Here is a 15000-nt window from a genome sequence, read left to right on the forward strand (position 1 = left end):
GAGGAAGGGTGAAGGTGCGGCAGTGAGTACCAAACTCCACTAAAACAACACCAACACATGGCCTGTCTTCCTGCGCAGGAGTACCAACCTCCACTAAAACACACCAACACATGGCCTGTCTTCCTGCCGACAGGAGTACCAACCTCCACTAAAACAACACCAACACATGGCCTGTCTTCCTGCTGCGCAGGAGTACCAACCTCCACTAAAACAACACCAACACATGGCCTGTCTTCCTGCCGCAGGAGTACCAACCTCCACTAAAACAACACCAACACATGGCCTGTCTTCCTGCGCAGGAGTACCAACCTCCACTAAAACAACACCAAACACATGGCCTGTCTTCCTGCCTGCAGGAGGTACCACCTCCACTAAACAACACCAACACATGGCCTGTCTTCTGCCGCAGAGAGTACCAACCTCCACTAAAACAACACCAACACATGGCCTGTCTTCCTGCCGCAGGGAGTACCAACCTCCACTAAAACAACACCAACACATGGCCTGTCTTCCTGCGCAGGAGTACCAACCTCCACTAAAACAACACCAACACATGGCCTGTCTTCTCCGCAGGGAGTACCAACCTCCACTAAAACAACACCAACACATGGCCGTCTTCCTGCTGCAGGAGTACCACCCTCCACTAAAACAACACCAACACATGCCTGTCTTCCTGCTGCAGGAGTACCAACCTCCACTAAAACAACACCAACACATGGCCTGTCTTCCTGCGCAGGAGTACCAACCTCCACTAAAACAACACCAACACATGGCCTGTCTTCCTGCGCGCAGGAGTACCAAACCTCCACTAAAACAACACCAACACATGGCCTGTCTTCCTGCCGCAGGAGTACCAACCTCCACTAAAACAACACACAACACATGGCCTGTCTTCCTGCTGCAGGAGTACCAACCTCCACTAAAACAACACCAACACATGGCCTGTCTTCCTGCGCGCAGGAGTACCAACCTCCACTAAAACAACACCAACACATGGCCTGTCTTCCTGCCGCAGGATACCAACCTCCACTAAAACAACACCAACACATGGCCTGTCTTCCTGCGCAGGAGTACCAACCTCCACTAAAACAACACCAACACATGGCCTGTCTTCCTGCCGCAGGAGTACCAACCTCCACTAAAACAACACCAACACATGGCCTGTCTTCCTGCCGCAGGAGTACCAACTCCACTAAAACAACACCAACACATGGCCTGTCTCCTTGCGCAGGAGTACCAACCTCCCTAAAACAACACCAACACATGGCCTGTCTTCCTGCTGCGGAGTACCAACCTCCACTAAACAACACACCAACACATGGCCTGTCTTCCTGCTGCAGAGTACCACCTCCACTAAAACAACACCAACACATGGCCTGTCTTCCTGCTGCAGGAGTACCAACCTCCACTAAAACAACACCAACACAGGCCTGTCTTCCTGCTGCAGAGAGTACCAACCTCACTAAAACAACACCAACACATGGCCTGTCTTCCTGCGCAGGAGTACCAACCTCCACTAAAACAACACCAACAATGGCCTGTCTTCCTGCGCAGGAGTACCACCTCCACTAAAACACACCAACCATGGCCTGTCTTCCTGCTGCAGAGCGAGTACAACCTCCACTAAAACAACACCAACACATGGCCTGTCTTCCTGCGCAGGAGTACCAACTCCACTAAAACAACACCAACACATGGCCTGTCTTCCTGCGCCAGGAGTACCAACCTCCACTAAACAACACCAACACATGGCCTGTCTTCCTGCTGCAGGAGTACCAACCTCCACTAAACAACACCAACATGGCCTGTCTTCCTGCGCAGGAGTACCAACCTCCACTAAAACAACACCAACACATGGCCTGTCTTCCTGCTGCAGGAGTACCAACCTCCACTAAAACACACCAACACATGGCCTGTCTTCCTGCGCAGGAGTACCAACCTCCACTAAAACAACACCAACACATGGCCTGTCTTCCTGCCGCAGGAGTACCAACCTCCACAAAACAACACCAACACATGGCCTGTCTTCCTGCCGCAGGAGTACCAACCTCCACTAAAACAACACCAACACATGGCCTGTCTTCCTGCCGCAGGAGTACCAACCTCCCACTAAAACAACACCAACACATGGCCTGTCTTCCTGCGCCAGGAGTACCAACCTCCACTAAACAACACCAACACATGGCCTGTCTTCCTGCTGCAAGAGTACCAACCTCCACTAAAACAACACCAACACATGGGCCTGTCTTCCTGCCGCAGGAGTACCAACCTCCACTAAAACAACACCAAACATGGCCTGTCTTCCTGCGCAGGACAGGAGTACCAACCTCACTAAACACACAACACATGGCTGTCTTCCTGCTGCCAGGAGGTACCAACCTCACTAAAACAACACCAACACATGGCGCTGTCTTCCTGCTGCAGGAGTACCAACCTCCACTAAAACCAACCCAACACATGGCCTGTCTTCCTGCCTGCAGGAGTAACCACCTCCACTAACAACACCAACCCATGGCCTGGCTATTCCCTGCTGCAGGAGTACCAACCCCACTAAAAACACCAACACATGGCCTGTCTTCCTGCTGCAGGAGTACCAACCTCCACTAAACAACACCCAACACATGGCCTGTCTTCCTGCTGCAGGAGTACCAACCTCCACTAAAACAACACCAACACATGGCCTGTCTTCCTGCTGCAGAGTACCAACCTCCACTAAACAACACCAACACATGGCCTGTCTTCCTGCTGCAGGAGTACCAACCTCCACTAAACAACACCAACACATGGCCTGTCTTCCTGCTGCAGGAGTACCAACCTCCACTAAAACAACACCAACACATTGGCCTGTCTCCTGCGCAGGAGTACCAACCTCCACTAAAACAACACCAACACATGGCCTGTCTTCCTGCCGCAGGAGTACCAACCTCCACTAAAACAACACCAACACCGGCCTGTCTTCCTGCCGCAGGAGTACCAACCTCCACTAAAACAACACCAACACATGGCCTGTCTTCCCTGCTGCAGGAGTACCAACTCCACTAAAACAACACCAACACATGGCCTGTCTTCCTGCTGCAGGAGTACCAACCTCCACTAAAACAACACCAACACATGGCCTGTCTTCCTGCCGCAGGAGTACCAACCTCCACTAAAAACAACACCAACACATGGCCTGTTCCTGCCGCAGGAGTACCAACCTCCACTAAAACAACACCAACACATGGCCTGTCTCGCCGCAGGAGTACCAACCTCCACTAAAACAACACCAACACATGGCCTGTCTTCCTGCCGCAGGAGTACCAACTCCACTAAAACAACACCAACACATGGCCTGTCTTCCTGCCGCAGGAGTACCAACCTCCACTAAAACAACACCAACACATGGCCTGTCTTCCTGCCGCAGGAGTACCAACCTCCACTAAAACAAACACCAACACATGGCCTGTCTTCCTGCCGCAGGAGTACCAACTCCACTAAAACAACACCAACACATGGCCTGTCTTCCTGCCGCAGGAGTACCAACCTCCACTAAACAACACCAACACATGGCCTGTCTTCCTGCTGCAGGAGTACCAACCTCCACTAAAACAACACCAACACATGGCCTGTCTTCCTGCCGCAGGAGTACCAACCTCCACTAAAACAACACCAACACATGGCCTGTCTTCCTGCTGCAGGAGTACCAACCTCCACTAAAACAACACCAACACATGGCCTGTCTTCCTGCTGCAGGAGTACCAACCTCCACTAAAACAACACCAACACATGGCCTGTCTTCCTGCCGCAGGAGTACCAACCTCCACTAAAACAACACCAACACATGGCCTGTCTTCCTGCCGCAGGAGTACCAACCTCCACTAAAACAACACCAACACATGGCCTGTCTTCCTGCCGCAGGAGTACCAACCTCCACTAAAACAACACCAACACATGGCCTGTCTTCCTGCTGCAGGAGTACCAACCTCCACTAAAACAACACCAACACATGGCCTGTCTTCCTGCCGCAGGAGTACCAACCTCCACTAAAACAACACCAACACATGGCCTGTCTTCCTGCCTGCAGGAGTACCAACCTCCACTAAACAACACCAACACATGGCCTGTCTTTCCTGCTGCAGGAGTACCAACCTCCACTAAAACAACACCAACACATGGCCTGTCTTCCTGCCGCAGGAGTACCAACCTCCACTAAAACAACACCAACACATGGCCTGTCTTCCTGGCGCAGGAGTACCAACCTCCACTAAAACACACCAACACATGGGCCTGTCTTCCTGCTGCAGGAAGTACCAACCTCCACTAAAACAACACCAACACATGGCCTGTCTTCCTGCTGCAGGAGTACCAACCTCCACTAAAACAACACCAACACATGGCCTGTCTTCCTGCCTGCAGGAGTACCAACCTCCACTAAAACAAACACCAACACATGGCCTGTCTTCCTGCTGCAGGAGTACCAACCACTAAACACCAACAACATGGCCTGTCTTGACCTGCTGCAGATACCACCTCCACTAAAACAACACCAACACATGGCCTGTCTTCCTGCTGCAGGAGTACCAACCTCCACTAAAACAACACCAACACATGGCCTGTCTTCCTGCTGCAGGAGTACCAACCTCCACTAAAACAACACCAACACATGGCCTGTCTTCCTGCTGCAGGAGTACCAACCTCCACTAAAACAACACCAACACATGGCCTGTCTTCCTGCTGCAGGAGTACCAACCTCCACTAAAACAACACCAACACATGGCCTGTCTTCCTGCTGCAGGAGTACCAACCTCCACTAAAACAACACCAACACATGGCCTGTCTTCCTGCTGCAGGAGTACCAACCTCCACTAAAACAACACCAACACATGGCCTGTCTTCCTGCTGCAGGAGTACCAACCTCCACTAAAACAACACCAACACATGGCCTGTCTTCCTGCTGCAGGAATACCAACCTCCACTAAAACAACACCAACACATGGCCTGTCTTCCTGCTGCAGGAGTACAACCTCCACTAAAAAACCAACACATCCCCCTGGCGCGGGTACCACCTCACTAAAACAACACCAACACATGGCCTGTCTTCCTGCTGCAGGAGTACCAACCTCCACTAAACAACACCAAACACATGGCCTGTCTTCCTGCCTGCAGGGGGAGTACCAACCTCCACTAAAACAACACCAACACATGGCCTGTCTTCCTGCTGCAGGAGTACCAACCTCCACTAAAACAACACCAACACATGGCCTGTCTTCCTGCCGCAGGAGTACCAACCTCCACTAAAACAACACCAACACATGGCCTGTCTTCCTGCCGCAGGAGTACCATCCTCCACTAAAACAACACCAACACATGGCCTGTCTTCCTGCCGCAGGAGTACCAACCTCCACTAAAACAACACCAACACATGGCCTGTCTTCCTGCCGCAGGAGTACCAACCTCCACTAAAACAACACCAACACATGGCCTGTCTTCCTGCCGCAGGAGTACCAACCTCCACTAAAACAACACCAACACATGGCCTGTCTTCCTGCTGCAGGAGTACCACCTCCACTAAAACAACACCAACACATGGCCTGTCTTCCTGCCGCAGGAGTACCAACCTCCACTAAAACAACACCAACACATGGCCTGTCTTCCTGCTGCAGGAGTACCAACCTCCACTAAAACAACACCAACACATGGCCTGTCTTCCTGCCGCAGGAGTACCAACCTCCACTAAAACAACACCAACACATGGCCTGTCTTCCTGCTGCAGGAGTACCAACCTCCACTAAACAACACCAACACATGGCCTGTCTTCCTGCTGCAGGAGTACCAACCTCCACTAAAACAACACCAACACATGGCCTGTCTTCCTGCCTGCAGGAGTACCAACCTCCACTAAAACAACACCAACACATGGCCTGTCTTCCTGCTGCAGGAGTACCAACCTCCACTAAACAACACCAACACATGGCCTGTCTTCCTGCCTGCAGGAGTACCAACCTCCACTAAACAACACCAACACATGGCCTGTCTTCCTGCCTGCAGGAGTACCAACCTCCACTAAAACAACACCAACACATGGCCTGTCTTCCTGCTGCAGGAGTACCAACCTCCACTAAAACAACACCACACATGGCCTGTCTTCCTGCCGCAGGAGTACCAACCTCCACTAAAACAACACCAACACATGGCCTGTCTTCCTGCCGCAGGAGTACCAACCTCCACTAAAACAACACCAACACATGGCCTGTCTTCCTGCTGCAGGAGTACCAACCTCACTAAACAACAACCAACACATGGCCTATCTTCCTGCTGCAGGAGTACCAACCTCCACTAAAACAACACCAAAACATGGCCTGTCTTCCTGCTGCAGGAGTACCAACCTCCACTAAAACAACACCAACATGGCCTGTCTTCCTGCCGCAGGAGTACCAACCTCCACAAAAACAACACCAACACATGGCCTGTCTTCCTGCCGCAGAGTACCAACCTCCACTAAAACAACACCAACACATGGCCTGTCTTCCTGCTGCAGGGAGTACCAACCTCCACTAAAACAACACCAACACATGGCCTGTCTTCCGCCGCAGGAGTACCAACCCCACTAAAACAACACCAACACATGGCCTGTCTTCCTGCCGCAGGAGTACCAACCTCCACTAAAACAACACCAACACATGGCCTGTCTTCCTGCCGCAGGAGTACCAACCTCCACTAAACAACACCAACACATGGCCTGTCTTCCTGCCGCAGGAGTACCAACCTCCACTAAACACAACACCAACACATGGCCTGTCTCCTGCAGCGGAGTACCAACCTCCACTAAAACAACACCAACACATGGCCTGTCTTCTGCAGCAGGAGTACCAACCCCACTAAAACAACACAACACATGGCCTGTCTTCCTGCTGCAGGAGTACCAACCTCCACTAAAACAAACCAACACATGGCCTGTCTTCCTGCCGCAGGAGTACCAACCTCCACTAAAACAACACCAACACATGGCCTGTCGTCCTGCCGCAGGAGTACCAACCTCCACTAAAACAACACCAACACATGGCCTGTCTTCCTGCTGCAGGAGTACAACCTCCACTAAAACAACACCAACACATGGCCTGTCTTCCTGCTGCAGGAGTACCAACCTCATAAAACAACACCAACACATGGCCTGTCTTCCTGCCGCAGGAGTACCAACCTCCACTAAACAACACCAACACATGGCCTGTCTTCCTGCTGCAGGAGTACCAACCTCCACTAAAACAACACAACACATGGCCTGTCTTCCTGCGCAGGAGTACCAACCTCCACTAAAACAACACCAACACATGGCCTGTCTTCCTGCCGCAGGAGTACCAACCTCCACTAAAACAACACCAACACATGGCCTGTCTTCCTGCCGCAGGAGTACCAACCTCCACTAAAACAACACCAACACATGGCCTGTCTTCCTGCCGCAGGAGTACCAACCTCCACTAAAACAACACCAACACATGGCCTGTCTTCCTGCCGCAGGAGTACCAACCTCCACTAAAACAACACCAACACATGGCCTGTCTTCCTGCCGCAGGAGTACCAACCTCCACTAAAACAACACCAACACATGGCCTGTCTTCCTGCTGCAGGAGTACCAACCTCCACTAAAACAACACCAAACACATGGCCTGTCTTCCTGCCTGCAGGAGTACCAACCTCCACTAAAACAACACCAACACATGGCCTGTCTTCCTGCCGCAGGAGTACCAACCTCCACTAAAACAACACCAACACATGGCCTGTCTTCCTGCTGCAGGAGTACCAACCTCCACTAAAACAACACCAACACATGGCCTGTCTTCCTGCCGCAGGAGTACCAACCTCCACTAAAACAACACCAACACATGGCCTGTCTTCCTGCTGCAGGAGTACCAACCTCCACTAAAACAACACCAACACATGGCCTGTCTTCCTGCTCAGTACCCTAACTGGCAGGAGTACCAACCTCCACTAAAACAACACCAACACATGGCCTGTCTTCCTGCCGCAGGAGTACCAACCTCCACTAAAACAACACCAACACATGGCCTGTCTTCCTGCTGCAGGAGTACCAACCTCCACTAAAACAACACCAACACATGGCCTGTCTTCCTGCCGCAGGAGTACCAACCTCCACTAAAACAACACCAACACATGGCCTGTCTTCCTGCCGCAGGAGTACCAACCTCCACTAAAACAACACCAACACATGGCCTGTCTTCCTGCTGCAGGAGTACCAACCTCCACTAAAACAACACCAACACATGGCCTGTCTTCCTGCCGCAGGAGTACCAACCTCCACTAAAACAACACAACACATGGCCTGTCTTCCTGCTGCAGGAGTACCAACCTCCACTAAAACAACACCAACACATGGCCTGTCTTCCTGCTGCAGGAGTACCAACCTCCACTAAAACAACACCAACACATGGCCTGTCTTCTGCCGCAGGAGTACCAACCTCCACTAAAACAACACCAACACATGGCCTGTCTTCCTGCTGCAGGAGTACCAACCTCCACTAAAACAACACCAACACATGGCCTTCTTTCTGCTGCAGGAGTACCAACCTCCACTAAAACAACACCAACACATGGCCTGTCTTCCTGCCGCAGGAGTACCAACCTCCACTAAACAACACCAACACAGAGGGAACATTATATTGGCTCGCTACTTCAATCATGAAACTGAGGTCACTAGAGGTCAAAGGGTTTTCACCTTCATCCCTCTCGCCATCCTTCTCACACCCCTTGGCCCTGGTCTCCCTCCCCTGTCTTTGTGTGCTGTAGTAATCTGGGGTGTTATGTGGTTAGTGTGTGTGGAATGTATTGGGGTAAGGGTGCATGTTAGACTCTGTTAGAGTGTGTTCTAAACTCCTACAGCAGGGACAACTGGACACCGGACCAGAGGTCTCTCTCTGTACCTCAGACGCAGCACAACCTCAACTCAAAGCTACCCGACACACAGTGGAGTAAGCTACAACTCTCAATACAATTACAAATGATCAATATTTATTGATCGGGAAGTGCTGCGTTGGAGAGACGGTTGATGATCGAGAGGGGCTAGGTGGATTTCCTCTGGTTTTCACCCGTCAGCGTGGACAACAGAGACGAGGTCAAGATGAACCAGACCAAGGTGGTAGAAGAGGAACTGTATAACTACTATGACTACTCAGACTGGTACTCCAACAATATGGAACCCACCAGACCTCCAAAAGAGTAAGTATGGGGGTCAGTAAATAGTATACTATTTAGCCCAACGCTTTTTATCCAAAGCGACTTACAGTAATACATACATTTTCGTATATAGGTGGCCACAGCACAGCGGGAATCAAATTGTTCAACCCTGATGTTGCAAGCGTCATGCTCTACCAACTGAGCCACAACAGGATCAGTGCAATGAATTATGGGGGACTGTGTAATAATGTTATTATGATTTAATTTAATCTAAGATCAGGGTTTCTCAATCACTGCCCTGCATGGGCCAAAGTATAGCTGGTTTTCAATTCTTCCAGTTTTTACATCCATGATTGAATTATCTACTACAAATGGCATATTTTCAGTTCTTGGGTGAAACTCTTGTCAGATTCGCTAGCGAGAGCACAGTCAAGCTGAACAGGATTTCTAGGCAGTTAGTTTTTGTTCTGCATAAATGGTTTCTGACGGTCATTGCTCAGCTTGTGTCACATGACTGTTTCAGAGTTATTCTCCCATGTGACCCCACGGCGGACGACCAGCTGTTTCACATATGTATCGCTTCAGCATCTGTAAGTATCAGGCCTGCTGACTATTTTCAATATTTACACCGGGTGAAAACGTTTGACTGAACCTTGAACAGGAAGTCATGTTGAGACCAAGGTCTCTTTTACTGATGAGCCATGGAGTTACAGAGATATACATACAGTACACATTTACCAACAACAATAGGTCTCTTTTACTGATGAGCCATGTAGTTACAGAGATATACATACAGTACACATTTACCAACAACAATAGGTCTCTTTTACTGATGAGCCATGGAGTTACAGAGATATACATACAGTACACATTTACCAACAACAATAGGTCTCTTTTACTGATGAGCCATGGAGTTACAGAGACACACATCCAGTACACATTTACCAACAACAATAGGTCTCTTTTACTGATGAGCCATGGAGTTACAGAGATACACATCCAGTACACATTTACCAACAACAATAGGGGTCACAGGTCAAAGGAATATCAAATATGAATGTTTGGAATGAATGGAAACAGTGAGTGTTTATATAGGCCATGTTCTAAAGGGGATGTTCTGTCAGTACAGATGACTATAGGCCATGTTCTAAAGGGGATGTTCTGTCAGTACAGATGACTATAGGCCATGTCCTAAAGGGGATGTTCAGTCAGTACAGATGACTATAGGCCATGTTCTAAAGGGGATGTTCAGTCAGTACAGATGACTATAGGCCATGCCCTAAAGGGGATGTTCAGTCAGTACAGATGACTATAGGCCATGTCCTAAAGGGGATGTTCAGTCAGTACAGATGACTATAGGCCATGTCCTAAAGGGGATGTTCAGTCAGTACAGATGACTATAGGCCATGTTCTAAAGGGGATGTTCTGTCAGTACAGATGACTATAGGCCATGCCCTAAAGGGGATGTTCAGTCAGTACAGATGACTATAGGCCATGTCCTAAAGGGGATGTTCAGTCAGTACAGATGACTATAGGCCATGTTCTAAAGGGGATGTTCAGTCAGTACAGATGACTATAGGCCATGTTCTAAAGGGGATGTTCAGTCAGTACAGATGACTATAGGCCATGTTCTAAAGGGGATGTTCAGTCAGTACAGATGACTATAGGCCATGTTCTAAAGGGGATGTTCAGTCAGTACAGATGACTATAGGCCATGTTCTAAAGGGGATGTTCAGTCAGTACAGATGACTATAGGCCATGCCCTAAAGGGGATGTTCAGTCAGTACAGATGACTATAGGCCATGCCCTAAAGGGGATGTTCAGTCAGTACAGATGACTATAGGCCATGTCCTAAAGGGGATGTTCAGTCAGTACAGATGACTATAGGCCATGTCCTAAAGGGGATGTTCAGTCAGTACAGATGACTATAGGCCATGCCCTAAAGGGGATGTTCAGTCAGTACAGATGACTATAGGCCATGCCCTAAAGGGGATGTTCAGTCAGTACAGATGACTATAGGCCATGTCCTAAAGGGGATGTTCAGTCAGTACAGATGACTATAGGCCATGTCCTAAAGGGGATGTTCAGTCAGTACAGATGACTATAGGCCATGCCCTAAAGGGGATGTTCAGTCAGTACAGATGACTATAGGCCATGTCCTAAAGGGGATGTTCAGTCAGTACAGATGACTATAGGCCATGTCCTAAAGGGGATGTTCAGTCAGTACAGATGACTTTAAGCCATGTCCTAAAGGGGATGTTCATTCAGTACAGATGACTATAGGCCATGTCCTAAAGGGGATGTTCAGTCAGTACAGATGATTATAGGCCATGTCCTAAAGGGGATGTTCAGTCAGTACAGATGACTATAGGCCATGTTCTAAAGGGGATGTTCTGTCAGTACAGATGACTATAGGCCATGCCCTAAAGGGGATGTTCTGTCAGTACAGATGACTATAGGCCATGTCCTAAAGGGGATGTTCAGTCAGTACAGATGACTATAGGCCATGCCCTAAAGGGGATGTTCTGTCAGTACAGATGACTATAGGCCATGTCCTAAAGGGGATGTTCAGTCAGTACAGATGATTATAGGCCATGTCCTAAAGGGGATGTTCAGTCAGTACAGATGACTATAGGCCATGTTCTAAAGGGGATGTTCTGTCAGTACAGATGACTATAGGCCATGTCCTAAAGGGGATGTTCTGTCAGTACAGATGACTATAGGCCATGTCCTAAAGGGGATGTTCTGTCAGTACAGATGACTATAGGCCATGTCCTAAAGGGGATGTTCAGTCAGTACAGATGACTATAGGCCATGCCCTAAAGGGGATGTTCAGTCAGTACAGATGACTATAGGCCATGTCCTAAAGGGGATGTTCTGTCAGTACAGATGACTATAGGCCATGTCCTAAAGGGGATGTTCAGTCAGTACAGATGACTATAGGCCATGTCCTAAAGGGGATGTTCAGTCAGTACAGATGACTATAGGCCATGGCCTAAAGGGGATGTTCAGTCAGTACAGATGACTATAGGCCATGGCCTAAAGGGGATGTTCAGTCAGTACAGATGACTATAGGCCATGTCCTAAAGGGGATGTTCTGTCAGTACAGATGACTATAGGCCATGTTCTAAAGGGGATGTTCTGTCAGTACAGATGACTATAGGCCATGTCCTAAAGGGGATGTTCAGTCAGTACAGATGACTATAGGCCATGTCCTAAAGGGGATGTTCAGTCAGTACATTGGTACTAGTCTCTATGACCTCAGAAAGCCATCTCCCTCAACATCATCAGTGATATATGTCATCGTTAGGCCTTGTCCAATTTGTGGTAGAGGGCTCGCTCCACTTTTCTGAGGAGAACAATGGCATGAATTATAATTGAACTGACACACCGTAGGACTATTCCCTTTGGGATTCTGCCAAATAGAGGACACTCAGAGCACTATGTAGGGTCAACCTGGACTCAGGGGTACACGTAACATAGTAAATGTAAATCTGTGACACTGAAATTAGTATGATATGTTAAGTTTGGTATGGTATGTATTCATTTGTGGCTGTCCATCATCCATTTTGTATGATATGTTCCTGAATTACAATTCGTATGATATCTTACAAATCACAATTTGTTTTGGCTAATGCTAGCTAGGTGGCTAATTGGGGGAAGGGAAGGGTTAGCTAACATGCTAAATAGTTGCAAAGTAGCTAAAAAGTAGTAAGTAGTTCCAATGTTGCTAATTAGATAAAATGCTAAAGTTGTCTGTGATGAAATTCAAACACGCAATATTTTGGTTGCTAGACATTCGTGTTCAAATCAAATTAAAATCAAATCAAATCAAATGTTACTGGTCACATACACATGGTTAGCAGATGTTAATGCGAGTGTAGCGAAATGCTTGTGCTTCTAGTTCCGACAGTGCAGCAATATTTAACAAGAAATCTAACAATTCCCCAAAACCTATCTAATATACACATCTAAAGGGGTGAATGAGAATATGTATAAGTATATGGATGAGAGATGGCCGAGCGGCATAGGCAAGGTGCAATGGATGGTATAGAATACAGTATATACATGTGATATGAGTAATGTAAGATATATGTAAAGATTATTAAAGTGACTTGTTAAAGTGTCCAGTGATTGGGTCCCAGTGTAGCCAGCAGCCTCTCTGAGTTAGTGATGGCTATTTAACAGTCTGATGGCCATGAGATAGAAGCTGTTTTTCAGTCTCTCGGTCCCTGCTTTGATGCACCTGTACTGACCTCGCCTTCTGAATGATAGCGGTGTGAACAGGCAGTGGCTCGGGTGGTTGTTGTCCTTGATGATCTTTCTGGCCTTCCTGTGACATCGGGTGCCATAGATGTGATGGAGGGCAGGTAGTTTGCCCCCAGTGATGCGTTGTGCAGACCTCACCACCCTCTGGAGAGCCTTATGGTTGAGGGTGATGCAGTTGCCGTACCAGGCTGTGATACAGCACGACAGGATGCTCTCGATTGTGCATCTGTAAAAGTTTGTCAGGGTTTTGGGTGACAAGCCGAATTTCTTCAGTCTCCTGAGGTTGAAGAGGCGCTGTTGCGCCTTCTTCACCACACTGTCTGTTTGGGTGGACCATTTCAGTTTGTCTGTGATGTCTACGCCCATTTTATACATCCAAACACCCCAACTAACCACCCTCCTTTTCTTCTTGCTGTAAGCAACCTTCTGTCCTACATAACCATACCAAACGTAACATATCATACTCATTTGAGTGTGCCAGTTTTTTTTTTAAGGTTTCCCCTATGCTACGTTTAGTCTATGAGACCAGGCTGGAAAGGTGGGTCAGCGTCTCCACTTACCAGGGCTCATCAAAAATAATGAGACAATGGGAAGGTAGCATTCAGAAGGTCCTTTCCTAGGAGTATCCCCTCCATATTACTTCAGGCCCTCTGGCTTGACAACAAGGTACATTAGATGATTATTTTAGTTGTACTGTAGTTAAGGAGAGGAAATAGAGTTCCTATTGTATCACTATGGAATATCTTGTCTCCTAGCTCGTTGTGGTGCTGATTCTAGCAGTCCTGAAGAGGAGAAAGACTCTATGTGAGGGTTTCGCCAGTGGATCAACTGGTATCTCAAGGTAAAGTGCAGGTTCATTTACCAAACATATTAACATGAAGCAACCAGGAACTCTTGTCAATATGTGACGACCCACTGGGCAAATACTAGTTGAATCAGCGTTGTTTCCATGTCATTTCAACACCAAAATTAAATGTGATGAAATTGAATCAACGTGGGAAACTCATTGGATTTGAAAAAAGAAAGGGAACGTGAGGGAATTTCACCCAATCTTCAACCTAAAATCCAATGACATTTGTTGTTGATTTCATGTTGAATTCATGTCAGTTGACAACTCAACCAAATGTAAAATCAAAACGTTGAACTGACGTCTGTGCCCGGCGGGAAACCACACAATACACCACTGTTACAAGAACAACTCAGGCTGCTTCATCGCCATAACATACTAGGAGACAATTTATAACAATTAAACATGTTACCATTCATTTGCCAGTGTTTGCTTGGTCTTATCTCTGGTCTCTTCCCGCTGTGTTCACCAGTCCAGTGAACTTCCTGGACCAGACGCAGCACAAAGCCCTCGCAGTAGCTGTGTTTGGGCTGGTCTTCAGCAAGCTGTCTGTATTGGTCCTGGCTCCAGATCCCCTGCCCTTCTCCAAAGACACCCCTCAGGAAATCAAAGGTGAGCAGCTGTGTCCCCAGTCCCATTAAAACCTCTTGAATGTAAATTCCCCATATTTGGTGACCCTATTTATTTAAAAAATATATATAATTCAGTCTGGTATG

General features: G+C 48.3%; 1 protein-coding gene across 1 annotated transcript in view; it reads left to right on the forward strand.

The window, feature by feature from the left end:
• The window catches only part of LOC120052853 (receptor for retinol uptake stra6-like), a 33546-nt gene that overhangs the window by 780 nt on the left and 17766 nt on the right, over positions 1–15000 (forward strand). Inside the window, exons 2-6 of the mRNA XM_039000039.1 lie at positions 8875–8963; positions 9088–9210; positions 9692–9758; positions 14193–14278; positions 14757–14896. Of these exons, the coding sequence (XP_038855967.1) occupies positions 8875–8963; positions 9088–9210; positions 9692–9758; positions 14193–14278; positions 14757–14896 (505 nt within the window). The remainder of the gene's footprint in view (positions 1–8874; positions 8964–9087; positions 9211–9691; positions 9759–14192; positions 14279–14756; positions 14897–15000) is intronic.

The sequence above is a fragment of the Salvelinus namaycush genome, chromosome 1 (assembly GCF_016432855.1).
Source record: "Salvelinus namaycush isolate Seneca chromosome 1, SaNama_1.0, whole genome shotgun sequence".
Classification (NCBI taxonomy): Eukaryota; Metazoa; Chordata; class Actinopteri; order Salmoniformes; family Salmonidae; genus Salvelinus; species Salvelinus namaycush.